The sequence below is a fragment of the Setaria italica genome, chromosome V (assembly GCF_000263155.2).
Source record: "Setaria italica strain Yugu1 chromosome V, Setaria_italica_v2.0, whole genome shotgun sequence".
NCBI lineage: Eukaryota > Viridiplantae > Streptophyta > Magnoliopsida > Poales > Poaceae > Setaria > Setaria italica.
The window spans coordinates 24167774-24193573 of record NC_028454.1 but is presented as its reverse complement, the minus strand read 5'-3'; the positions used below and the strand labels follow the sequence as shown (position 1 = coordinate 24193573).

At 40.1% G+C, this 25800-nt stretch overlaps 1 protein-coding gene across 1 annotated transcript; it reads left to right on the top strand.

Moving 5' to 3' along the window:
• Positions 1–3575: 3575 nt before the first annotated feature.
• LOC101754495 (callose synthase 7) lies at positions 3576–22977 on the top strand. The gene is made up of 42 exons (XM_004968826.3): positions 3576–3968; positions 5237–5337; positions 6141–6238; positions 6343–6427; positions 6500–6616; positions 6707–6838; positions 6982–7071; positions 7195–7280; positions 7460–7592; positions 8634–8753; positions 8842–8918; positions 9615–9681; positions 10349–10456; positions 10540–10657; positions 10762–11093; positions 11177–11229; positions 11303–11363; positions 12651–12732; positions 13137–13186; positions 13256–13342; positions 13421–13504; positions 13639–13721; positions 13793–13874; positions 13950–14113; positions 14214–14337; positions 14472–14572; positions 14666–14750; positions 14830–14981; positions 15258–15367; positions 15489–15611; positions 15696–15764; positions 15881–16034; positions 16117–16222; positions 17190–17312; positions 17376–17491; positions 17613–17696; positions 19655–19767; positions 19848–20077; positions 20993–21790; positions 21876–21926; positions 22008–22193; positions 22338–22977. The coding sequence occupies exons 1-42, from the start codon at positions 3755–3757 to the stop codon at positions 22689–22691; spliced, it is 5703 nt and encodes a 1900-aa protein (XP_004968883.2). The 5' UTR covers positions 3576–3754; the 3' UTR covers positions 22692–22977.
• The last annotated feature ends 2823 nt before the right edge of the window (positions 22978–25800 follow it).

The following is a 25800-nucleotide window of genomic DNA, read 5'->3' as shown; positions in this document are numbered from 1 at the left end:
CGTAGCGCGCCAATCTTGCTAGTAATTTATATGCATGGACCTATTTCTTTGATGGTAGCTTCAGCCATTAAAGCAACATTTCTTTGACGATTGGAGAGAAATACAAGGCAAAAAAAAATGGTGTGTCATCGCAGTTATATTCTGTAACCGTGAGACATGCCCATGCAAACACCTCAAGCAATCATCCAGCAAGATTCCATCAAGAACTGTCGAATATTAAGAGCATGTTTGTTTAAGGAAAAAAGTCAAAATCGTCCATGAACTTTCCAGAAGGGGTCAAATTTGTCCCTAAACTTTCAAAAGGGTCAATCTAGTCCGTCAACTCTTATTTTTGATCAAACACGTCCCTGTGCTGATGTGACACTGCATGGTGGCATGAGACGAAAGTAAAATATCCGTTTTACCCTTGGTACTGGGAGCTTCTTATGCTTCTCATCTTCCTCTTGGTGGCGCCGACGGCTGACCTCTCCAGAGCATTACAAGATACCAGAACGGCAAGAACCGGTTCCCAACCCAATTCTAGCAGAGCTAGCACTATAGACCAACAAGTCGAATCAACACCAATGACGAGCAGCTAGCCCTCGAGCCCTCTCACCCCTGATGCGTCGCACGAGTTGGATGTCCTTGGGCAATGATGGCGACCCTCTTGGCGTGGATGGCGCACATGTTGGTGTCCTCGAAAAGCCCACTAGGTATGCCTCCGCAGCCACCTGCAGTGCGGCGACGGTGGAGGACTGGAACCGAAGGTCGGTCTTGAAGTCCTGCGCGATCTCCCGGACGAGGCGCTGGAATGGCAGCTTGCGGGATGAACAACTCTGTGCTCGATCTTCTGGTACTTGCAGATCTCGCGGAGTGCGACAGTGCTAGGGTCAGAAGCAGTGGGGCTTCTACACGCCGCTGGTGGCCGGAGCCGACTTGCGGCGGCCTTGGTGGCCAGCTGCTTGCAGGCCATCGGAGCGAAGCGAGGAGGCTACGACCACCACCGCTCTCCATCGTCCAGCCGCTAACGCCCCCTTGCCGTGGACCGCCCCCGCGCCACCGCTGGAGCCAGAGAGATGCGTCGAGAGATGCAAGGAGAAAAAAAAAAGAAAAATCCTGGCGTGTAGATCCCATGTGTCATTATGCAAGAGCCAAGGGTAAAACAGAAATTTCACATTTGTCTCATGCCACCCTACACAGCCACATCGGCACAAGGACGTGTTGGCCCAAAAACAAGAATTGAGGGACTATATATATTGATCCTTTTGAAAGTTCAAGGACGAACTTGACCCCTTGAAGAAAGTTCGGGAATGATGTTAGCTATTTTGTCTTTGTTTAAGCTGCAGTTTTTGAACTTTTTTGAAAAGCTGTTGCTATAGCTTTTAGAAGATGTGTTTAGCTTTCTGAGCTTTCCAGCTTTCCGTATAAACTCAATTTTTTTTAGCTTAGAGCTTTCTGAAAGCTATACCAAAAATTCATTGTTTGTTTTTTCACGCTGAGAAGCTACCCGGAAGCTCAAACAAACGGATCCTAAATGCTTCATCCTTACCACGTATAACTTCACAGTTCATCACCAGCAGAAGTGCAGGACACCTCACTCCGGCCCCCGAAAACCCCAATCGTCATTCTACGTAGCCGAATTCACCGACGTTGGAGTTGGCAATTCATTCCATCTCACCGTTTCTGCCACTATAGCCATATCCATCCCCGTTGCCATGGCTGTTATACACTTATAGTGTGGTGTTGCCACAAAAGTTCATCCGTACGGTGCCACCCGAAAAAAAATCCCACCTTCGCGCTAGATTGAGGTCAGATTATAATTCATCTAAATTATATAATCTAGATTGTAGGTTATGGATATTATATAATCTAGATTATAGGTTATGGATATTATGCTAAAAGAATATTTTAGTCGTATCATGTGATTATAAATAATATCAAATAAGCTACTCTTGTCCCAAGTAGGTCTATGATAGTCTTTTACCTTACTTACTGTCCAGCTTATGTAATTTAGGACGTAGGACCTGGAAATGCTTTGGGCCGCTAGATGAGAATGCCAGCCAGATCACGCCTGGCCCATTAATTAATACTGATTGCGCCCATGTACCCCGCGTTCGAGTCAGACAAAAAGGCAAAAGCTAGGGAGCGCAGGGTCGCGCTCATACCCCGGTCTGGTGAGGTAAATTACAGTTGAGACTATTCTAGGTCATGTTGATAAATTATTGACAAGTTTATGCTTAAGTTGCTATCACGGCTACACATAATTTTCTGCTCATACAAGGTATCTCGTTTTGTTGTGTTTGTCCTAAGGAACAAAATGAAAGAAACATAAATTTAAACGGACATGGAAAGAGTTATGGTGCTAGTGCCTAGACGTCCGATGGAATTTTTCCCATCAAATACTTCGTTGCAACATTAAAATAAAATATCTGCAACATCGAAAATCTATGGTTGCAACAATCCCGCTGTTTGATTTTAGAATAGAAAATTCCTGTCGCAACATGAACACTATGTTTCATGCAACATTTGTTGTGAAACATGCAGAAATAATAATTACAATATCGATGCTTTACTATTGCAATATATGTCGAACCGTCCGATTTTTTAAAGATCTCGTACGATCAGTTCTGTAGCATTGCTATCCTATTTTCAAATGTAGAAACGAATTAGTATAGAACTACGGAAAAAAATAATTCACGTTTAATTTTGGCCCAAAAGCTTGCTATCCATCTGCTACGTACATCCTGCATGGCTTTTAGCCCATGTCTCTAGTGACAAATGACAATATCTCAAATTCTCAGCGCATGCCATAAACGAATTACAGAGACATTTCAACATCAAAACTCGAACACGAAGTAACTTCCAGAATGGTTGAAAGTTGGCAGACAAATTTGCAGAACTCTCACAAATAAAGTTCACATTCTTTGCAAACAAAAAAAAAGACTAAGAAAACCTTCAAATAATTATAGTACATTGAAAAAACATACCTACATCAAGAAGTACTTTACAGTTCTGATGATCAGGGGCCTAGCAGCCTAGGTGGTGAAATCTCGTGACAACTATAGTCAGGAAGGATATGGATGGCTTGTGAAGTTAGAGGGGAGAATATGTATATGAGCCTGTCATAAAGCGCACTTAATAACGTATGCTTAAAGTAACGCCTGAAATGAATAGAGAGTTTGGGCACAAGCACAACTCCCCACGACACAAGGCGAACTTTAGTGCTAGAGCCATAAAAACTTTTCTAAAAGATACTACAATGCAGAAAGCATACCCAAAAGTCAATAGAGAACCATGATTTAATTTAAGGATCAGACATGTATAAGAAAATCACATCCTTACCAAATTACCACAAATTCAATTCGAGTCGGTTAGCGCAAAAGGAGAATGAGAAGAAAAGAAAGCGCACGGGGGCATCGGCAAAGAAAGCGATCACGCTTCGCGGCCCCACCACAGTGGCGCGCCAGGCTTTCCGCTTTCCAGCACGGCGGGGCCCATCCGCCAACGGGGCAGCCGCAACTCGGAAAAAGCGAAGCGGCGCGCCGAGGAAAAAGCCATTCCTCTTCGTCTCTTCCTTCCCCCGTCGCGCGGCTAGCCAAGCAGAGGGCGGGCAGAATTCCTTGCTTCCTCGGCGGGTGCTCGAATACGAATACAGCGCTTGCCCCGCCGCCCCGGCAACCGCACCCCACTCCATCCCCTCAACCCCCCAACTTTCTCCGATGGCGTATAAATCGCCGCCGACGCCGGCCGCCTCGCCCACTGTTAGCATTGGGCGATGGCGGCGATGGAGGCGGGGGCGTCGACGTCGGCGGGAGCGCTGCCGAGACGGAGGCGGGACGCGCTGGCGCTGACGCTGGCGTCGCGGAGGCTGCCGGTGGGAGCGGCGGACGCCGGGGAGCGGGTGCCGGGGGCCGTCGCGCCCGAGGTCATGCCCTTCGTGCGCGCCGCGGACGAGGTCGAGCCGCTCAACCCGCGCGTCGCATTCCTTTGTGAGTAGCCACGCGCAGGCCCCCCGCTTCGCCTGCCTCCCTTCCCTTGGATTGTTCTCTTCTCCAAGTGCAATGCAGTAGCTAGCTGAGTTGGTGGTTCTGCACATTTGCCTCACGAAACTACAATACTGTATGCTTCACAAAGCAAGAGCGCTTTTGGTTGCTATCAAGTCACGGCAAAATGTTGCTCATGGCTTTTACATTATGTAGTTGAGATTTTGGTATATTAGCTTGCATGCGGTCAATGCCATTGGAAACAAGTGATGTACAAAATGGCACTGGGACGGTTCAAAATCAAATCGAGCTGGGTTGCACTTCGTTATATACTAAGTATATGGTTGTTGTCAGCAAAGTATACTTTGCAATTTATATTGTTATAACACATAGAAACGGTTTACGTGCATAGCAACATTTTCTCACATCAAGCTTGATGTGCGGACTCTAGATGTTCACCTGTGGCACAAATTTCCTCGTGTTTTGACTGCCAGTCTTGGATCTTCGATATAAAGGTTTGCTCATTGTTCTTTTTGGTTGATAAAGATCCACATTTGAAAACGCCAGGGATCTGTGCTTTACAGAGAACAGAAGGCATTCATGTCAATGGATACTAATGTATCGGGTAAACAATTCAAGTGGCTAGGGGTTCAGACTTTTCAGGGTATTGGAATGCGCGGATACATTTATGCCGCATTTGAATATGCTGCTTGTGGAGTGCACATAACTTACTGCATTTCACTACCTGCAAAAAGTGTTATCATAGATGGTTACTTGGAAAAACTAGTAATTACGTGTACTGTACAGCACCTGCGAGAGCTTTCTAAAATAACTCTTAGGCCCTGTTTGTTTCCGCTTCTCTCAGCCATGCTTGGATTATAATCTAAGCGAAGATTTTCTCGCTTCTCGCTTTTCGCTTCTTGTAGTTCAAATCTCTGAAGCGGCTTACCACATAAGAGAGAATCTGGGAAAATAAGCAAGGCGTTTGGTGGGATTCTCGCTTATTTTCATCGATAAGCTGCTTATGAGTGGAAACAAACAGGGCCTTAATCTATTTAGTGACATAAGTCCCATTATGTTATTGGGTTATTGGTCCATTGCATATCTAGTTGTATTGTGCACCAGTTTGATTTTTGTTCAGTTTTCCCTCTACCTTTGCAACATCTCACTTCCTTTTTTAAGAACACATGACATTTATGTTCTCATTATCGATAAGTCATCTAGTAGAGTTTATTCTGATATGAAGTTGGATCTGCCATTCATGTTGTACCAAGGTCGTAGATATGCCTTCAAGAAAGTACAAAGAATGGATCCATCATCAACCCAACGTGGTGTTCGTCAGTTCAAAACATACATGTCAATTAAGCTGGACCAAGTAAGCTTCTACATGGAATTGTTCATGATACTATTTGCCTCCTTCATTGTACCTAAAATCCTAATATGCTTTTCATCAGGTTTTTAGAAAGAAGCTTTAACACATATCTTGTAGTACTGAGCCTTTAGTCTTGTTCTCGTTAAGATTTAATCCACTGCTTGTTATCTGTTCGTTTGATATCTTCCTATCCTCACCTTAGCAAAGTTTTCTTCACCCATGTGAAATTGAGGGGAAAATTAAGATTCATATTTCTCGCTACTTTAGTAGTATCTTAACCTCACAAATGGTTTGTTTTATCTGTGCGGTACCAAACCATATACATTATTCAATTGGCTGCTCAGAGGAGAAATGATTGTTGGTAATCAATTAGTATTACTGATTCTTACCGCCTAATCATGACTTATGAAAGCCTTGCATTCTTGACTTAATTCGCTAATAGATAAAACAGATTGTTCTTTATTTTGATAACAGCTAAAGCAGATTGTTCCCTGCAGTGGTGCTAGCATTCGAAACAGGCATGATTATGTTGTGACTATGCCCCCTTTAATTTGAACCAACTAAAAAAAACTTGACCACAGGGGGAGGTTCCCCCCAGGCATTGTCCTAAGATTGTGCCGTGCTTTGAACCTTGGCTGGGACGGGAGTTTCAACGATTCCCAGAGTTCAACTCTCTAACTGGTCCATTGGGATAAGCTTGGCACTTGAACCAACTTATCTTGATCCAGTTCAATCCTTTCAAACTGTTATTTACTCGTCACCAATTTTTTAGTACTGAGTCCTTGAGGTTAATCTCTGTTTGACAGGATGACACACAAGTTCTGGGCAATGATGCAAGCGAGATACAACAGTTCTATAAGAAGTACTGTGCTAGTATGAGTCAAATTTCAGAAAAGAGGAACTTGTAAGAAATCTATACACTTTTTTATGAGAGGAGAAATATATACACCTGTGAGTTATTTCTTCTCTATTGTATTGTTAATCAACTTTTTTCTAATATTGATCCAGCGAGGAGATGGCTAGATATTACCAAGTGGCCTCTGCTCTTTATGAAGTGTTAAGGGATGTAACGGATAACAAAGTTGATCCCCAGGTGATGCATTGTAATTGTTTGTTTCTTCCTAGTTCCTCGGTAAACTTCTTCAACACAATTTTCCACTTCTAGGTGATAAGGTGTGCGGAAATGATCGAGGAAAAGGGTCGTCATTTCAAGAACTACAAGTACAACATTATTCCCCTCAATTTCCCTGGTTCTTCTGAGGCAATTGTGGAACTTCCGGAGGTCTTACACTTATCTCTGATAACACTATTTATACTTGTTTGTGAAAATCTGCATTAACTTTTGATTTTTGTTACCCTGCAAATTATGTAGATAAGAGGTGCTATTGATGCAATAAGTGTCATAGATGGTCTTCCAATGCCACACATGTCTTCTGTGCATAGGCAGGGGGATAAAATTATCCATGATTTACTTGACTGGCTTTCACTAGCGTTTGGATTTCAGGTGATGTCATTGTTTTCATTTGTTTTCTGACATTCAAAGAAGGTGGCATAGTGTCACTGCTTCAGTCTTACTGGTTCACATGTTATTATCTTTGGCAAACATCGTTCTATGAGAACTGAATAGTGTGCGGTTTTTGTGTGCAGAAATCTAATGTAGAAAATCAAAGAGAAAACATGGTTTTGCTTCTTGCAAATATTAGTACAAGAACTGCTGCACAGGAAGGGCATCCTTTGGTAAGATATATGCTATTTTGAAGATTTTATTTGAGGCATTTTATCTTATATTTCAAGTTCTTGTATGCACTGCTGAACTAACCCTTTTGAAGTCCGATACTTAGCTAACATGTTATTTTTCAGGTTGACACTGTGAACGAATTATGGGAAAAGATTACTGGAAACTACAAATCATGGTGTCGCTATTTGCACGTTAGTAACAATATCATGTACGTGGTGTAGTTGTTTCGACTAACTTTTTCTCAAGTAATTATCCTACAGTTTGCGAGTTTCTTCTCATAGCTATCCTCATTGTGTCCATTAGCATTTCATATGTCTACTTTTTTTTTTAAGAACACGTAAAGCTTCCATGCCTTATTAACTTCTACATTTCATTTTTGTGTTGTAGGATCAGTCATGATGTTGCAGAACATAAGAAGCAACAGCTGAAGCTTCTTCACATTGGATTGTATCTTCTTATCTGGGGTGAGGCTTCAAATGTTCGGTTTATGCCTGAGTGCCTGTGCTACATATTCCACCATGTAAGTATCTCTCATGAAAGAAATAGCCTTTTGGCTTCCTCCAGAAGGTCGTTCTAACTTTAGTAACTTATTGAGGATGGCTGACCTGTTGTGTTCTCTTTCCAGAAAAAAAGGTCATGGTTGATTTATTCAATTTACATATTTGTTTCAATCATAGTTTTGAAGCCATGATTTAATATGCTGTATGTGAACTTGGAACAGTTATATTGGAAATTTCCTAATGTTTAAATAATAAATAATTGTGGGATTGAGGCCTCATCAAAATCGACCTTTTCTTTATGAAACATTGACATGAAATTTGATCACCAGAATCAACATAGCCCACTGAAGAGAAACTCATGTTCAGTGATAGGCTGAAATCCTTAATACTACTTACTCTACCCTTCCAGACCTAATAGCTCAACACCAATCACATTGGTCCATATGCTATATATGAATTCCTAATGTTTAAATAATAAATAATTGTGGGATTGAAGCTTCGTCAAAATCGATCCTTTTTTTTTTATGAAACATTGACGTGTGATTTGATCACCAGAGTCAACATAGCCCACTGAAGAGAAACTCAGGTTCCATGATAGGCTGAAATCCTTAATACTACTTACTCTACTCTCCAGACCTAATAGCTCAACACCAATCACATTGGTCCATATGCTATATATGAATTCAAGTTCAGAATGATGGAGATATGGGCCTCAGTTGAAATACATCCCATTGCTACTGAATATGAGTTATTTCTACACCAAAACACAGTTTCCTGACATCTAGATTGTCAAAAATGTGGTTTAAAGTCCAGAAAGCTTGTTATGAGATACATGATAGTTGCCTCAAGGTCCAGTTTTTAAGCGTGGATTAATTCCATTGTAAACTAATTAATGTATTCATAGCCCTTCATGAACTCTACAACAAATTCAACCAACCTGTCATCATTCACCATATAGTTGAGTCGTAATATGCGTGTAATCGCAATTTTCTCGGGTCTCATGTATGCAAATATAAAGCTTTGAGCCTTTGACATCCATGTAATTTCAATTTGTGTGACAGATGGCAAAACAGTTGCATGACATGGTTGATGGAAATTATTTTCAACCACCACCAGGGTTTGAGGAAGAGGGATCATTTCTGGAAAATGTCATTGAACCTATCTTTAAGGTCCTGCAGAAAGTGAGTATATAAAATTCAATCAATAAGCTGCATTGTGCTTGTGCAAGTCTCGTGTTTACAAAGTTGTTATTCTTCTTTCACCCCAAAGGAAGCACAAAAAAGTAGAGGAGGTACAGCGGGCCACTCAGCTTGGAGAAATTATGACGACCTGAATGAACTGTTTTGGTAATCCCATTTTATTATGTTGAGTAAATTTCTCGAATTTACACTTCTTTTGCAAATGATAGCAAAAAGATGCTACTAAGCCTTTATTTTATTTGACCTTTTGCTTCGTGAAACTACACTTCTGTCATCAAAACAGACCTAACAGCCTATGCCTAGTGGCCTATGTTCCATACATGTGTAATGTGTTAAACTGCTTCATTTGCTGGTGTGTAAACACTTGCCACATGGGTAGTTTAATGGGAATATTCTTGGTAAATATTAGACCTGTTAGATGGCATTGGATAAAGATGAGTGTGGAACTGCTGATGCATACAAAAGAATTCCACATGACACTACCTTCTATGTGGGCGTGGGCTCTGAGGCCCACTTCAAGGGTTCAAATTGTGGTTTTGTACAACGAGATGTCAAACAAAACGTTTTCTCTGAAGTTAGAAGCTTAAATCTGTAGTTTTGCAATTTATGCATTGTTAGTGTAGTTTCGCAAAACAGTGAGCTGGGAGGCCCACTATGGTCACCCACTTCAAAGGATGGAAGTGTGGTTTTGTACAATGAGAGGTCAAACAAAACGTATTATGTGAAACTACAAGATTAAAACTGTAGTTTTGTGACAGTTTATGCATTGTTAGTGTAGTTTCAAAAAATTTACTGTCTTAATGTTTGTTTTTTCAATCTCTGAGAATTTTTTTTTCCTCATAGGTCGGAGAAATGTTTTACTAAGCTGAAGTGGCCATGGGATCTCACATCAGATTTCTTTTATCAAGGGGTAGGTAACAGTTGTTATTATTTTTATTACCTTCAGCATACTGCAACTGCCTCTTGCTGGAGTTATATGGGAGCTTGCTGTCAATAGTCTGATAAACTACATTATGAATTCAGTATAGTGCTGAGCATTATTTTTGGAGGTGGTCAATATGATCTGGAACAATCATGCTTGTTACTAGGACTTCTACCCTATATTAATTTGAAAAATTATGTGCTCGTTACAAGGATTGCAATGCCTAACATGGTAATAAGTTCAATGTTGTGACTTATGGACAAAAAGATATCAGGAATGCAAAGGAGAAACATATATTTTCCCAATAAAGCATATTTTACGCAGCTAGACTCATCGTCATGTGCAAGCTAAATGTAGATCCCTACTCTTGAAATACTTCATTGCAGCTATTTTGAGCAATTGCATATATATTATTATGTTCAACTGTTTCTTTGAAAATGCCAAACTGGATAGATTCTACTGTGAAGATATCGAATTATAGACTGTACTTGCATGGAAACATTAAAGTCGTGTTCTCCCCAGTTATAGTATTGTCCCCAACAGAAGAGCATTTAAACATGGTAAAAAATTCTTTTAAAATTAGAAGGTTTCATGCTCACTTGAACCAAATGTTTACATCCTTTGGTATTTTCAAACTGCTTTTCTTGTTCTACAGCGTGGTACAGCAAGAAAGCCCAAAACAAATTTTGTCGAAGTACGCACATTTCTGCACATATTTAGAAGTTTTAACCGGATGTGGATATTTTTCATACTTGCTTTCCAGGTATTTCCTCTTTTGAAGTACATGAAAATTATTTTTGTAAGTTTTAGTAGTAAATATTCAAAACGTATACCTTGGCTTTCCAGGCAATGCTCATAGTTTCATGGAGTTCTTCTGGATCTCTTTCTGGAATTACTGATGGAACTGTTTTCAGAAATGTCTTAAGTATCTTCATGACAGCAGCTCTGCTCAACTTCATAACAGGTGTATTACTTTTTCAGTGTATTCATCATGATACACATGCAATATGATAAGTTTAAACTCATTTGACATTGCATTTCTCAAGTTCCTAGTTTTAACTTGTGCAGTAACTCTTGATATACTGCTTACTGTACAAGCATGGGGAAGTATGGAGTGGACAAAGATAGTCAGATATCTACTAAAGTTCATTGTGGCCATTGCTTGGATGGTTATTCTTCCAGTGACATATTCTAGTTCCATCAAGTACCCCTCTGGTGCTGGCAAAATCCTAAATAGTTGGATTGGGAATTGGTATAACCAGTCAGTTTACAACGTTGCGATCGTCATATATATGATCCCAAATATTCTTGCTGCCCTGTTTTTCTTGTTGCCACAAATTCAGAATTTCATGGAGCGCTCAAATTCGCGAGTATTTGTTCTTCTGATGTGGTGGATTCAGGTCAGTCCTTCATATTCCTATTTAGACAATTAATTGAAGTATTGAGCATCATTAGTGCTTACATAATGTTTTGCCACGTTTAGCCACGATTGTATGTTGGACGTGCGATGCATGAAGATATCTTGTCAATACTTAAGTAAGTACTTCATATATTTCTTGAGCTATTGCTTTTCTGTCAATTGAAAATGACATTCAGATGAAATCAACAGGTATGTCTTCTTTTGGGCTGTGTTGCTCATCTCCAAGCTTGCATTCAGTTTCTATGTTGAGGTACATCAATTAACACTTTAAGTAGCATTTCTTTTTATAGTGAATACATACTTCGATTTGACAAATTGCCATTTATATTCTTGAACTGATGCAAGTTGGATAACTCTATGGAAAATGGTTAGTTGCACGAGGAGTTGAGAATTCTGTTGCGCTTTTCTTTTTTCCTTAGAAAAAGAATTCTGTTGCCCCATATTTGATAATATGCCTAGTTTTCTAACATTTTTTATTTTTCATTAATTGCAACTCATGGTGATAACTGATAACTTGTCATATTTAAATAGTATGGATATCTATTTAGCTAATTGTGTCCCCTGGCCCTTTACGGAGTTTAAGAATAAAACTTTCTGAGTCTAATTTTTGAATTTAGTAATACCAAGTTCAAAATAATTTTTTATAGGAAAAACTCGTACTCCAATGTTATCCAGTTCTATTGCCCAGGCAACAATGAACAAAGTCATCATCTCGGCTCGTTTGGCAACTTGTCAATCCAGTCAATGATTAAGGTCAACTCTTTTTGTGGGGCAATGAAGCTTGCCTGGGTGCTTCTTCTGCCTTTAGGCTTGGCTTAAAGTGAGGAAATAGGGAGACACGATTTGGAGATTCACTGTGTCACGTATTAATTTTGGTGCCATGCCTAGTCTACATCGCCATCCTTTGTATCATGTTGCTCACTGATCTAGAACCTATGGGGACTAAAATGCAACCTCACTTAATACCAACAGAAACTCCCTGATCTTGAACCTATGGGTTCTATACCCTTTCTTCTTCTTAATATATTGATATGCAGTTCTCCTGCGTGTTTGAGAGAAGAAAAAAAATTAATAGCAACAGAAAAAATGGGCCAACAACTGTATCTGCTGCAGCTCCATTACTCTGTTTTCGTCAGGTGATTGGTAGTCTGGGAGGATGAGGTGACATGGAGTGGCTCAGAAAAAAGTTGTGAGAGAGGAAGCTTTTGCGATAAATCTTATTTCAAACTTTCAGCACACTGCACATAGGACATTTATTAAGATTACCACAATGAGAGGGAGCTGCAAGCCAGACTATACTAAGGCTTAGTGATGGCAAATGTGGCAGTGAACCAAGTGTCATTGTGAATGTTTGTATAGTATCTGCACAATATATCATGTATTATTTGTGGGAGCATCTAGCTTTGCATTGATAATATGCTTAAATACTTTTGTTTGCTAATTCTTACATTTAATAGAAAAAACTGAAGAAACAACATTAGACTGTACTATTTTTATAGCTTATTTTACTCAATTCACATTGTTCAATTTTGTACAGATATCCCCATTGATTGATCCAACAAAGTTCATTCTTGGCCAACAAGTTGGGAACTATGAGTGGCATCAAATTTTCCCTTTCTGTAAGCATATTGTATATAATAGATTAGACCAATGCAATTATGGTCATTTTGAATTAGGTCGTATAAATGTACTATGTAGCGAAAATATAGATGAAGTAGAAAACCTTAAATTTAGAACATTGTGGAATCGATATATTTTGCAATTATAGAATGAATAAAGTAATTCATTACTTTTTTTGTTTACAATATTACTGACTTTAAACTTCTGAATTTCCCCCTAAATTTTGTTAACCCCAGTGCTCTTTTCCTTCAACTTTGTCTTGTTAGTAGGAGTATTAAAATTGTTCTCTTGATACAAATATGTAGTTGTGCAAGCTAAATGAAACTGAGAGGGTTCTGAACCTTAACTTTTCTTTAATTCCTCAAGAGGAAAACTATAGTGACATACGATATTTTTCTTGCAGTGCCACGCAACCTAGGTGTTGTCATTACCATATGGGCACCAATTGTCTTGGTATGTAAATAAATTACGAGAACTATGATGGTTTTCTGTTAGCCATTTCACCTACCCCTGTACCTGTAGGTGTACTTTATGGACATACAAATTTGGTATGCCATTTTTTCCACAGTCTTCGGAGGAGTTTCAGGTGCCCTCAGTCATGTGGGCGAGGTTAGTGGTCTCATTTGTGATATGTTTACAGTATGCATGAATTCTTAGTACCAGATCTTACATTTGCTTTTAATGTAGATACGGACCCTTGGCATGTTCAGGGTCAGGTTCAAATCAATGCCAGAAGCTTTCAGTAAATGTATTGCTGCAAAACAGAGAGAGGTTTCATACTGTCAAGTGCTTTTCTTTATTTGCCAATGCCTCAAATTGCTGAACATGCATATCTTATTTTGAAGATTGCAAAATTGCAACCAGTTTATTTGTATTTGACTAATTTTTTTGTTCTTAATTGCCAGCAAGCACTTAACCAGGGGAGTTTCTTTTGTGTTTGGAATTCATTCATCAATTCCTTACGAGAGGAAGACTTAATCAGCGATAGGTTGGAACACTAAACATTATGTCAGACTAATATGCCATTCACCTTAAACCTGATTTCTTCTATGTTATCAGAGAGAAGCACATATTGATGGCTCCATCATCTTCAATCAATTTATCTGTCACTCAGTGGCCACCATTCCTCGTTGCTAGCAAGGCGAGTTGCCATATCAGATGCAAATGATCAAATATTTTAAAATAAGGAATATTCATGGAATTTTGAATGTACCAGGTACCCGCAGCTCTTCATATGGCCATGAACTCCAAAGAAGGGGATGAGCATGAGCTAATTGAAAAAGTCAAACTAGATCGAGACAGATATAATGCAGTTATAGAATGCTACGAATCCTTGATGATTATACTTAATAATCTTCTACTAGATTCTAATGATCGGAAGTACAGTACCATCCTTGTCATTTTGATTTGATATTTACTTATATTTTGTATTGGATCACTCAGAAAGTGTTGATGTGGGCATTTTGACATATAATTGCAGTATTGTCAATGAAATTGATAGGAAGGTGACTTATAGCATGACTAATAAAACATTCCTGGAAGACTTTGAAATGATAGAAATCGGGAAAGTAAGTGCTACATTGGCAAAATTATTACAGCTGCTGGTAAGTGGTAGGCTTACTATGATTTTTTCCCCAGCAATCTCTGTACTTTCTTATTCGAGAAAACTGTGTACTTGCTTCTTTTCATGTCCTTTATATGTACTGTTTTGTTTTTGCTCACTATCTAACATCTGCAGAAGAGTGAACCTATTAATGGAGCTGACGAGAGGAAAATTGTTAATGCCTTGCAAGATTTTATGGAAATCACAACACGTGACTTCATGAAAGATGGACAGAGGTAAGAACTATGATGATCTTATATGGTTCTAATGGTGGAGTAAGAAAATTCCTTATGAAATATGATGTTTACTTGTATGGGAAATTGTGGCAGCATTTTGAAAGATGAGAATGAGAGGAAACAAAGTTTCACGAATCTGAATATGGATATGGTAAAGGATGACTTTTGGAGGGAGAAGGTCTGCAATTATCACTATGATTTATTTAAAATTTGATGATAATCTTTTCATTGTACTGAATAGATTGTTTTGGTTTCAGTTTGTGCGGCTGCATTTATTGTTGACTATGAAGGATTCTGCAATGGATGTACCAACAAACTTGGATGCTCGACGGAGGATCACCTTCTTTGCAAACTCACTTTTTATGAGAATGCCGAGAGCACCTCATGTGCATGACATGATTTCATTTAGGTGTGTATATATCATCCATGGGCTTTTATTTCAGTAGTGTAGCAGGTATGCACAAATTAGTGAAATGGACAGTTGTACTGTTATTACCCTTTTCAAGCTTTTACACAAAACATGCTCTTTTTTTTCAGAAAAGAACATATTGAAATCTATGTCCTTCATAAGAAACCAAAATCACAAATGTATATTTCTGTGCAGAAATGTTTTGAGTTTCTGTTATGTTTTTTCTTATACATTTATGTTGTAACGTTTTACATTCTAACAAGCTTCAACGTTCAGTGTTCTGACTCCATACTACAACGAAGAAGTACTCTATTCATCTTATGAATTAAATAGGAAGAATGAAGATGGTATCTCAATTTTGTTCTACCTGCAAAAGATCTATCCAGGTGAACTGCAGACCTTGTACTGTGTTTCTTAAAAAGTTTTGTCAGATTGTTATAGATAGGTAAAAATATTAACGATGACTCATAGGATAAATTATAATAACTACTTTTGCCACTTCATTAGATGAATGGAACAACTTTCTACAACGTATTGGAGTTGACCCAGATGATGAAGCAGCAGTTAAAGGCCGCATGGATGATATTCGTTTATGGGCATCTTACCGTGGTCAAACACTTGCCAGAACTGGTATTATGATTTTCCTATCTTTTATTGGGCTATAAAAATGTGTCTTATCTGCTTATCTTATTCTTTCTATCTTGCTATGTATAGTGAGGGGAATGATGTACTATAGACGAGCTCTTGAACTACAATGCTATGAGGATATGATTAATGACGAAGGTTAGTTACTGAGTCCTCTGAACATGGGTCCTCCATTTTTATTTCATGTGGTTGCAATTGAAAATCATACCCCTTGGCTATGCTGTGATGCATTGAATAATGTTGTTATGGAAAAGCTAATTTTGGTGGAGAGGAAGCCGCGAGGTCCAAGGCTATTGCTGATATCAAGTTCACTTATGTTGTCTCCTGTCAACTCTATGGTGTGCACAAGGCATCCAAGGATTCCCGGGAAAAAGGTCTCTACGAGAATATCTTAAACCTCATGCTGACGTAAGTTACTGACCCTGTTTTCTTTTTCTGTTTTGAATTATTTTTCCATGTTTTACCTCAGTTTCATGTGCACAACCGGCAGGTATCCAGCCTTGCGCATTGCTTACATTGATGAGAAGGAAGTACAGTTACCAAATGGTAAAATAGGGAAACAGTATTACTCTGTTCTTGTGAAAGGTGATGATGAGGTACTGAATTTACATTGAACTTGATTCTTTACTTTCCTTCTGTAGATGTTGTGTTATCAGCAACTATAATTTTCTCTAGACTGCAATTTTAAGATGTAAAGTAGTGGTACCGCGACATTGGTGCGGGTGTCCAATTTGGTAAACTTGATAAAAAATAGGATTCTGGGATTCTTCTAATACACATTGATGTTTTTTTTATCTTTTTTTTAAATTATATTTGCATATTTCAGAATCACATGTTGAAGTAGTGCTGCAGAAGATCCCAAACAATAGTCCCACGGCATCACTCATCTCCATCTCCCCCCAAGTCCCCTCTCTCTGTTTCTCACCTCCTGTTGTACACATATTCCAATACTAGAGCTCTTTTCCCTACGTACGTGTCTCTCTGGCCATGGCAAGGTTGAGACTCTCCTGGGAACTGTGTCTGGCCATGTTTTTCACATTCATGTCCATGTTACACTGGGTAGGAGGACCAAACCCTGTCTGGTCAGGAAACTCACTCAAACTAGTTCAGGGAGGTACCCACAAAATTGGTGGGGCCTGGGTTTGAGCCCTAGTGGCCAACTGGCCATCCTCTCAACTGGGAGGCACTACCAACCGACATACTGTTTGGTTCTCATCAGCAACTGCAATTGATTTTTACCTTTAATTTGTCTAGAAGTACGTGTTGCTATTATTATCTACAAAATTAAATGTGGACCGATAGGCAATGGAATATACTGATATCTGAATCTGAATGTCAATATTACAGGGAAATAAGAACTGATTGAACATCCTAATCATTGTCAGTGTATTAATTGTCCTTTAACTTAAAAAAATGCATGTAACAGAATGTAGACCATGAATAACTATAGCTTGATCTTGCTATTAATGTAGCCAATTAACATGTGGAAATCTTGAGATACATGATCATGTTAAAAGTTTTAGGGTGCTGGTGCCTTACCATTTAAATTTTATTTGTTTTCAGGAAATTTACCGGATAAGGCTTCCTGGTAAACCAACAGATGTTGGAGAGGGCAAGCCTAATAATCAAAATCATGCCATAATATTCACAAGAGGTGAAGCACTTCAAGCAATTGACATGAACCAGGTACACTAATCCATATGCAATGAGTTTCAAGTTAGCGGAATCTTACATTTTTCTACTCTATAGGATAACTACCTTGAGGAAGCATTTAAAATGAGAAATCTCTTGGAAGAGTTCCTTATTACACATGGAAAGTCAAAGCCCACCATATTGGGTGTTCGAGAGCATATATTTACAGGAAGGTTGATTTTCTGTTTGCTACCAATATATTTAAAAGTCTTCAGTTGTTCTTACACTATTTTTTTATTAACTTTCCTTTTGTTGTCTTATGCTAATGTAATTATATTATCCCTTGATATGTAGTGTTTCATCCCTTGCCTGGTTTATGTCCAACCAAGAGACCAGCTTCGTCACTATTGGACAACGTGTTCTTGCCAACCCGCTTAAGTATGCCTCCTCTCTCTTTCAACATTTAACAAACTCTTTTTGTTCTTTTTCTTCCGAACTCTGATCTTTTCTAACTCTTTGTTGTTATAATGTGATTTTTTGAACGGAACTCATTACTAGCAAAAATCCAGTGCCACTATTAAAGTTTTAAGATTTGTTGACAATTACTTGTCAAGGTTTAAATAAATTTTATTTATTAAAAATAATTTCGCTGGTCTATTATTTCACATGTAATACTTCTCTAGAAAGCAAATTAAATGTTGCCATGCCAGGCATACATAGCTCCTTCATTTCAGAAAATGTATTTGGAAGTTGGAAAATGTAGATAAGTTGTATGCTATAGTTTTTAACCCATGCTTAATTTCTAATAAATATATTTAGAAATATCATACCAATTCCCGTGTAAGTATTATACGAAAACCAAAATGAATAATGTGTATTTCATGTAACTTTGGTGAATAGATTATATGAACAGTATTTGATATGGATAAGCATTGTCCAATCAACTATAGGATACCTAGATGTGTAATTTGCTGATTGCATCAATGGATACAGTCTTGCCAGGTTCCTGTCATTAAATTTGATACTTGTGTTAAGCATTGTTTCAAATAGAGCCTTCTGTGCCTCTGTAGCAGCCTAGCAGGCCAGTTCACCTTCTGCTTGCTACTGTGTTGTAGCCTATATCTGTGTCGTGTTGTTTGTAGAAAACCACATGATAATTTGTTGTATTTCTAGCTATCTTCCATTTGGGGTACTTAGTCCAAGATTTGTAGCATGGGAATTAACAAATAATATAATCCTAATTGAGAAAGTGATGTTATTAATGGATGAAACATCGGGAATGCTGTCAGTGGAAACTTGGACATGAAAATTTTGTTTGGTTGCTGTCTTCATTTGACAGTGCTGTCCTATTGGCTTTATATCCTGGATGTTTTATTTTGCGAATCGATTTATATTTGTAAATACAGCTGCGCGTGCCACTCCAACTGAATATATACGGTACCATATATAGAAGTACTTTGTCACCATAAGATTTGTAAAATATTGGTGTTAACTATCAACAAAATATCACAAGGCATATTCTTTTTTTTTGAGAGCGTACATACATAGGACGCACACAACCACGCACACCACACTCACACCACAGGCACACACACGCGTGTGCGTCCATACACACGCTAGAGAAGAGATTGGAGAGCCTGCTGCCCTCATTGCGTTGGAAACATGAAGTACCACTGAACACGCACGTGTTGTGTACCCATAGCTACCCAGGAATAAATCCTGGAAAATCCACCAGAATTTGTCCCCTTCGGGGATCGAACCTGCGGCCTCTTGGGCCGGGTGCTACTGAGGTCCTGCTGACCAATCGGTCACAGGCCCATTCCCGCGCATATTCTTAGCCAAAAGGAATCACTGAGTAAATGTCTGTTTCATTGCCTGCACCGTTGGTGCTGATAAGTTGTCACCTGTGAAATGTCTAGTCTTTTGATTATTGTTGTCTTCACCTATAAATCTTACAATAGACACTGGGGATACACAGATTTTGTAATTGTCACAGATTGTTACCTGTATTCCAGGTAGAATTTACACATCAAATAGAGTGCAGAATTTACAAATGAAATAGAGTGACATCTATACTTTCTTGAGTTTAGCTGCTAGTGGTAGAATTCAAATGTTATAGGTAGCATGGGAATGCTCTTATTGGAACTTGTTTTAGAGATCCTTCGGTCGCTCACTCCAGACTTGGTAGTCTTTCTGGAGGTTTGGTCGATGGTCGTGGTCGTTGCTGTGTGATAACTGATAAGTGGTGCGTGTGTAGCTGTTAAATTTGTGTGATGCGTGCGTTTGGGAGGGGGCATTTTGTCTCTTATCTTGTGTATACTTTTCCTCTTCTTAATGAAATGACACGCAGCTCTCCTGTGTTATTTGAGATATGTTTTAAGAAATTTCTGATGCAGGGTACGATTCCACTATGGGCACCCTGATGTTTTTGATAGACTCTTTCACCTCACAAGGGGTGGCATAAGCAAGGCATCAAAGGTTATCAACCTTAGTGAAGATATCTTTGCAGGTATGTTTTCCTGAGACTATGCGATGAGCATAGTTGCTTAGTCCTGCCACCATGCTCACAATGGTTTTTTGACATCAAAGGGTTCAACTCAACTCTGCGTCGAGGAAATGTCACACATCATGAATACATACAGTTGGGCAAAGGGCGTGATGTTGGAATGAACCAAATATCCAATTTTGAGGCTAAGGTGGCAAATGGAAATGGTGAACAGACACTATGTCGTGATATATATCGACTAGGACACAGATTTGATTTCTTTAGGATGCTATCTCTGTACTTCACCACAGTGGGCTTCTACTTCAATAGCATGGTATGGGTCTCATACTTCAACATATCAACTTAGTAACTCATAAATATGACTTCCAGGAAGTAGGAAAGCAGATTGATCGATTCTATAACTTGAATGGAGGGAGGGAATAGCTGTGAGAGGGAGGGATATTGGTGCTGGCGTGACACCATAGCCGTGACGGCTTAGCCGCGCCTACGAGGCAGGATTTGGTGAGATTGATCTATTTCTTAAGCTGATGAGTGCACCTTCCCGCGGTTTATATAATCACCGGTGAGGTGGTGACGTCTCCCAAAACAGTCTCCTGATCCCTGCTATATCTCTCCTAACAAACCAAGCCTAAGTGTGACTGATGTGTCCCAGTAGTGGCCCAATAGTTGAGCAAGGGTGGAACGAACTTATGAGCCTTTATCCTCCAGCTATAGCTCCTTGGGTTAACCCTTTTTACACGAAGCGAGGACGAAAGTGTAAGTGAGGTGCTGTGTTTATGTGTGCCCACCCCTCGAAAGGGGGGCAGTGCGGCTTTGGAGGGCGGGGTGTTACACTAAGCCAAACCAAGCCTAACAAACAAGAATCTTATTTGGGATCTGGAGTTTCAACTTTTCAGCAACAAAACTTGCAAAAGGTCTCATTGCTGGAATCATTAGAAAATTTTGGTTTTTGATATTTCAATACTGATATTTTTTCACAAGCAGAAACTGGGGTGCAAATGTAAGCTCCCTGATCTTTTTTTCTTATTTCATTTACCTGAGAGAATTTGTACAAAGCTTGCATGTTGTGTAAAGTGACTAATGTGTGTCTTTTAATGTTTTCTAACCAAGGACTTATAGGCAGTGAATATTGTCTAGATCACATAATACATAAAGTGTAACGCGTTTTGTGACTTTAATTCTATATTTTTTGTTTGAGTTGACCTTAAGTTATATATATTACTTTCAGGTGGCTGTTCTCACAGTGTATGTATTTTTATATGGGAGGTTATACCTTGTTTTGAGTGGCTTAGAAAGGTCAATACTCCAAGATCCAAATATTCAAAACATCAAACCGTTTGAAAATGCACTTGCCACTCAATCTGTATTCCAACTTGGGATGTTACTCGTCCTCCCAATGATGATGGAGGTTGGCCTGGAGAAAGGATTTGGTAGAGCACTGGCAGAGTTTGTAATTATGCAACTTCAGTTAGCTCCTGTGTTCTTCACTTTTCATCTTGGAACAAAGACTCACTACTATGGTAGGACAATACTTCATGGTGGAGCTAAGTATAGAGCTACAGGAAGAGGGTTTGTTGTGCGCCATGCAAAGTATGCTGAGAATTATCGGATGTACTCCCGGAGCCACTTTGTGAAAGCATTGGAGCTGCTTATCCTTTTGGTTGTTTATCTAGCATATGGTAGTTCCTACAGAAGCTCCAGTTTGTATCTGTACGTCACAGTTTCCATATGGTTCCTTGTTTTCTGTTGGCTGTTTGCACCTTTTGTCTTCAACCCATCCTGCTTTGAGTGGCACAAGACTGTTGACGACTGGATGGACTGGTGGAAGTGGATGGGCAATAGAGGTGGTATTGGCCTAGCACCTGAGCAAAGTTGGGAGGCTTGGTGGATGAGTGAACATGACCACCTGAAGAATGCAACAATACGTAGCTTGCTCTTGGAGTTCATCCTCTCCCTCCGGTTCTTGATCTATCAATATGGTATTGTTTACCACTTGCACATAGTGCACGAGAACAAAAGCTTCATGGTAAGAAACCTGCTTAGAATGGCCCTTGCCATTGTAATCCCCATTTTAGATAATCAGTTAACTAATGCTCTGTTCTTTTCCCCAGATATATGCACTGTCATGGCTGGTTATAGCAGTCGCTCTTGTGTCACTAAAGGTAACAGTCAGTTGAGTGTTGCACTGCATCCTATTTTATCTCATATTGCTTTTACACTTGGAGTGTGCCCCCTTCTTTCAGGTTGTTTCAATGGGAAGAGAGAAGTTTGTTACAAGGTTTCAACTTGTGTTCCGCATCCTCAAGGGCATTGTCTTCATTGTTCTCATCGGTTTGCTTGTCCTTCTATTTGTTGGATTTGATCTAGCTATCGCAGATGTTGGTGCCAGTATCTTGGCCTTCATCCCCACTGGCTGGTTTATTCTTCTGGTGAGTGATTCTTCTGATCTTCCACCCATGGCTTTTTGCAGTAATCTGGAATAGTATACGTATATGCTATCCTGTTTATGTACTTTATGTGTATTCACCTGTTCTCGAGATCATGATAATGTCACCTTCTATTGCCCCTTGCAGATTGCGCAACTATGTGGACCATTGTTCCGGAGGTTGATCATAGAGCCACTTCACACGCTATGTTGCCCTTATGGCACTGGTGGGGCGTGCAGAGGTCCTTGCTGTGCCAAGTTCAGGCAGAGGACTGGAGCCGGCCTCCGGAAGATGGGGCCATGGGACTCGATACAGGAGATGGCGAGGATGTACGAGTACACCATGGGGCTCCTCATCTTCCTGCCCATCGCCGTGCTGTCATGGTTTCCCTTCGTCTCCGAGTTCCAGACGAGGCTGCTCTTCAACCAGGCCTTCAGCCGGGGGCTGCAGATCTCGAGGATTCTCGCTGGCCAGAACGGGAGCGGTACAAAGCGCGACTGATGCTTCCGCAGATTGATCCATTTCGTGCCGTGTGGCGTTTCGTTGCCGTGTGGGTTTATTGGATTTCCACCTCTTAATTTGATTCATATTCATTTTCACCAAATTAGTTTGAGATGGAGTGTGGCATTTCGTTGCTACTATTGTCCGTTCTGTAATGTGTACCAACAAGCAGTGTGAAAAATGCACCATACAAATTGAGTGTGTATTGAACTTCCACCTATTACTTTGGTTGAATTAATTGATTTGCACGTGTACGATGGAATCTGATGGGTTTCCGGTGTTGAAACTTGAAAGTAAGAAGGGTGTACTGTAATTTATTTATAGTACTATTTTATTTTTTACGCCGCTTAAGGTAGTTCTAACTTCGTAACAATCATACAGTTTCCAACCAGAACGTGGCTGTTCCATCAACGACACGCAGTCACTACTATCTTCCCCCCTTGTCAATGTTTCTTACTGCATGAAGAAAGACTCGAGATGATGATACGCAATACGATGTCTATGAGTGGTGCGAAACCGATCTTTTGAAATGGTTTAGTTTCACATACAGACGCACGTTGTGCCGTGAAATAAAGACAGTACGGATGATATATGTGATTGGGGACGACATAGGAAGTGACCTTACTTTGAATTATCAGAAATGGAGGAAAATCGAAAAGACTATAACATACAAATCTGCAAACAGATTTCCAATAAAATGGTGAATGAATAGTATGAAAATATGAAATACAATATATACAATTATTTGAAGTATATGAATGGTAAATATTTTGTATTCTTTCCAAAACTTATAAACACAACAACGGTGTTGGGGGCAAAAGTTTCATTTCAACTTGCTATCATTCCCCAGTTATGTGTGTAAGACATGCTCATCAACTCAAACCCTTGGAAGCAATTAAATGAAACATCCAATGGGACTCGCCCGGACTCTCATCTTCAAAATATAAGGCAACGCTTCAATCGAATATAATCTCCAACGCCATATTTTGACGGTTGATACACTGCTACACAACAGGTTATCACTGCCGGCCCCAAACCTTGCATCACCGCCGGTTTGGGATGCACCGCTGGTTTGGGATCCGGATCCGACGGATTTAGGTCGGCGGTGATAGGCATCCCAATCACCGTCGGAACTTGAACCGGAGGTAAAGCCAAATTAAAAAAACAAAAAAATTGCACGTGCCTAGCTACGCGTGTTGGTGCTCATTAAGAACACCTTTTTACCCGTGTTTATCTTCAATAATAATATAAATTTAATACCTAAACTATTGATCACACCTAATAATCGGACCATTTTTGCACATGCATTGTATCTTGGAGGACATTCTGTTTTCGTAGGAAATTGGACTATAATGGAGCTGATTGGACAAGGCTCTGAACAAGTGACAACCTAGGGAAAGACGAAGGCCAACGGGATCAAAAAGGCCCTAGGCCAATCGGCATAGGGCCTCAGGGCGCCTATTCGTGCTCATTCTTGGCGAGCAATCCTCCACGCGAAGATATGATAAGTTGAACTCGGATCAAAGTGAATCAAGCGGAGATTTGGAAGGTTATCAAGAACCATTCTTATCTAAGGTTATCGTCATGCCAGGCCCACATGCAAGCAAAAAGAAGACTCCAGAACACCAGAGGAGACTTGGGGACGAAGAAAGGTGCGAGAGACCAGAAGTAAGGGTCAAGCCGATCGGCCTGGACCCAACTAGGCTGATTGTCCTGGCCATTCCCTCGCCCCCTCGACTTCCCATACCACAGGTCCTCCAGACTATAAATACCCCCAATCTCCATCGCCACGAGAATCATCTTGACGTATTCAACGGTAAGCAGCAGAGAAGCAGAAAGAGCCTGAGGGACACCACTTCTGAGAGATGAGGGCCGTGCAGTTGTCTAGGGATTAGCGTAGCTAAGAGCAACTCCAAGAGGCTGCTAATCTTAACCCCAATACTCTTTTTAGGGAAAAAAGGAGAAAAAACGAACTCCAACAGTCCACCCAAACCTTCCCCAATTTTTTAGCAACGCTAAAAAACAGCCTACTACCGCGTATATTTTAGCGTTGGCATTCCTCCCCAATCCTAATTCCCGCACGCTCGCGCGTCCCTTCCGATGGGCCCAATACGATGACGTGGCCTGTTTTAAAATATTAGGAGCTATTTATTAGCGATCTGCTGTGGATTGATATGTTTTTGGGGGAAAATTTTTTTGGAAGAACTCCCAATACATAGTTTTAGGGAAGAATTTTTTGGAGTACTCTTGGAGTTGCTCTAAGCCCTAGCCGACATGGGAACCCTGCGAGGAAGATCCACATCGGAGTTCTGGAGCTAGGATCAACAGATCAATGTAGGATACCAGTGGAGATCTGGTGATGTACAATCATTTATGGTGAAGTAATAGATGTGTTCCAATTCTTTAGCGATCTAAGTGCCTTCTACTATAGTTTTATGTTCTACTAGGTTTGCTTTGTTTTCAATCTATGATCAATGATAGATTGCATAGGATGCTCATGTGGTCATGGTGACTAGATTTGCATGCCTGATGTACCGATGAGTATAACATGTTCTTGTGTTCGTACCCTTAAATTGCCTATGCTGATAGGGGGATCGTGACAACATCTGCTTTGTGTAAGGGGGGGTTTTGGGGAACTAGACTCGAGGTGTTGATTAAAGATTCACGTATGTCTTGCTTTGCTATTTTGCTTAGAATTACAATATATGCATAGTCTAGGTTGCTCTAGATTGGTTACCTCTTGGTCATATCTGTTATCTGTATGTTCATGCTAATTACATCAAATCTATTCATAAACAAAGTTCATACTAACATTATTAGTTGAAGTAGTTCTTGCATTATAAGTTTCACGGATTGATAAACCTTGGGGGAATACTATGAGGGAAGATCTACAACTGATCCGTGCGCTTACGGTTCACAACTTGGCGTGCCAACAGTCGCCAACAGTGCGCTGCACGACTGCCACCGCACGCCACGGCCACGCGCCGTCGTAGCCCCGCCGGAGCCCCATCGTCACCTAGAGAGAGAGAGAGAGAAAGAGAGAGAGAGAGGAGGGAGGGAAGGAGGTGTAGGATCGAGGAAGCCGACTAGAGGGGGGGTGAATAGTCGG

Excerpts from the sequence above, each read along its gene's own strand:
- LOC101754495 (XM_004968826.3), top strand. The coding sequence starts at position 3,755 with ATGGCGGCGATGGAGGCGGGGGCGTCGACGTCGGCGGGAGCGCTGCCG. Across the intron at positions 19,768-19,847 it reads TAGTGAAGATATCTTTGCAG|GGTTCAACTCAACTCTGCGT; the intron begins GTATGTTTTCCT and ends TTGACATCAAAG. Across the intron at positions 20,078-20,992 it reads GCTTCTACTTCAATAGCATG|GTGGCTGTTCTCACAGTGTA; the intron begins GTATGGGTCTCA and ends TATTACTTTCAG.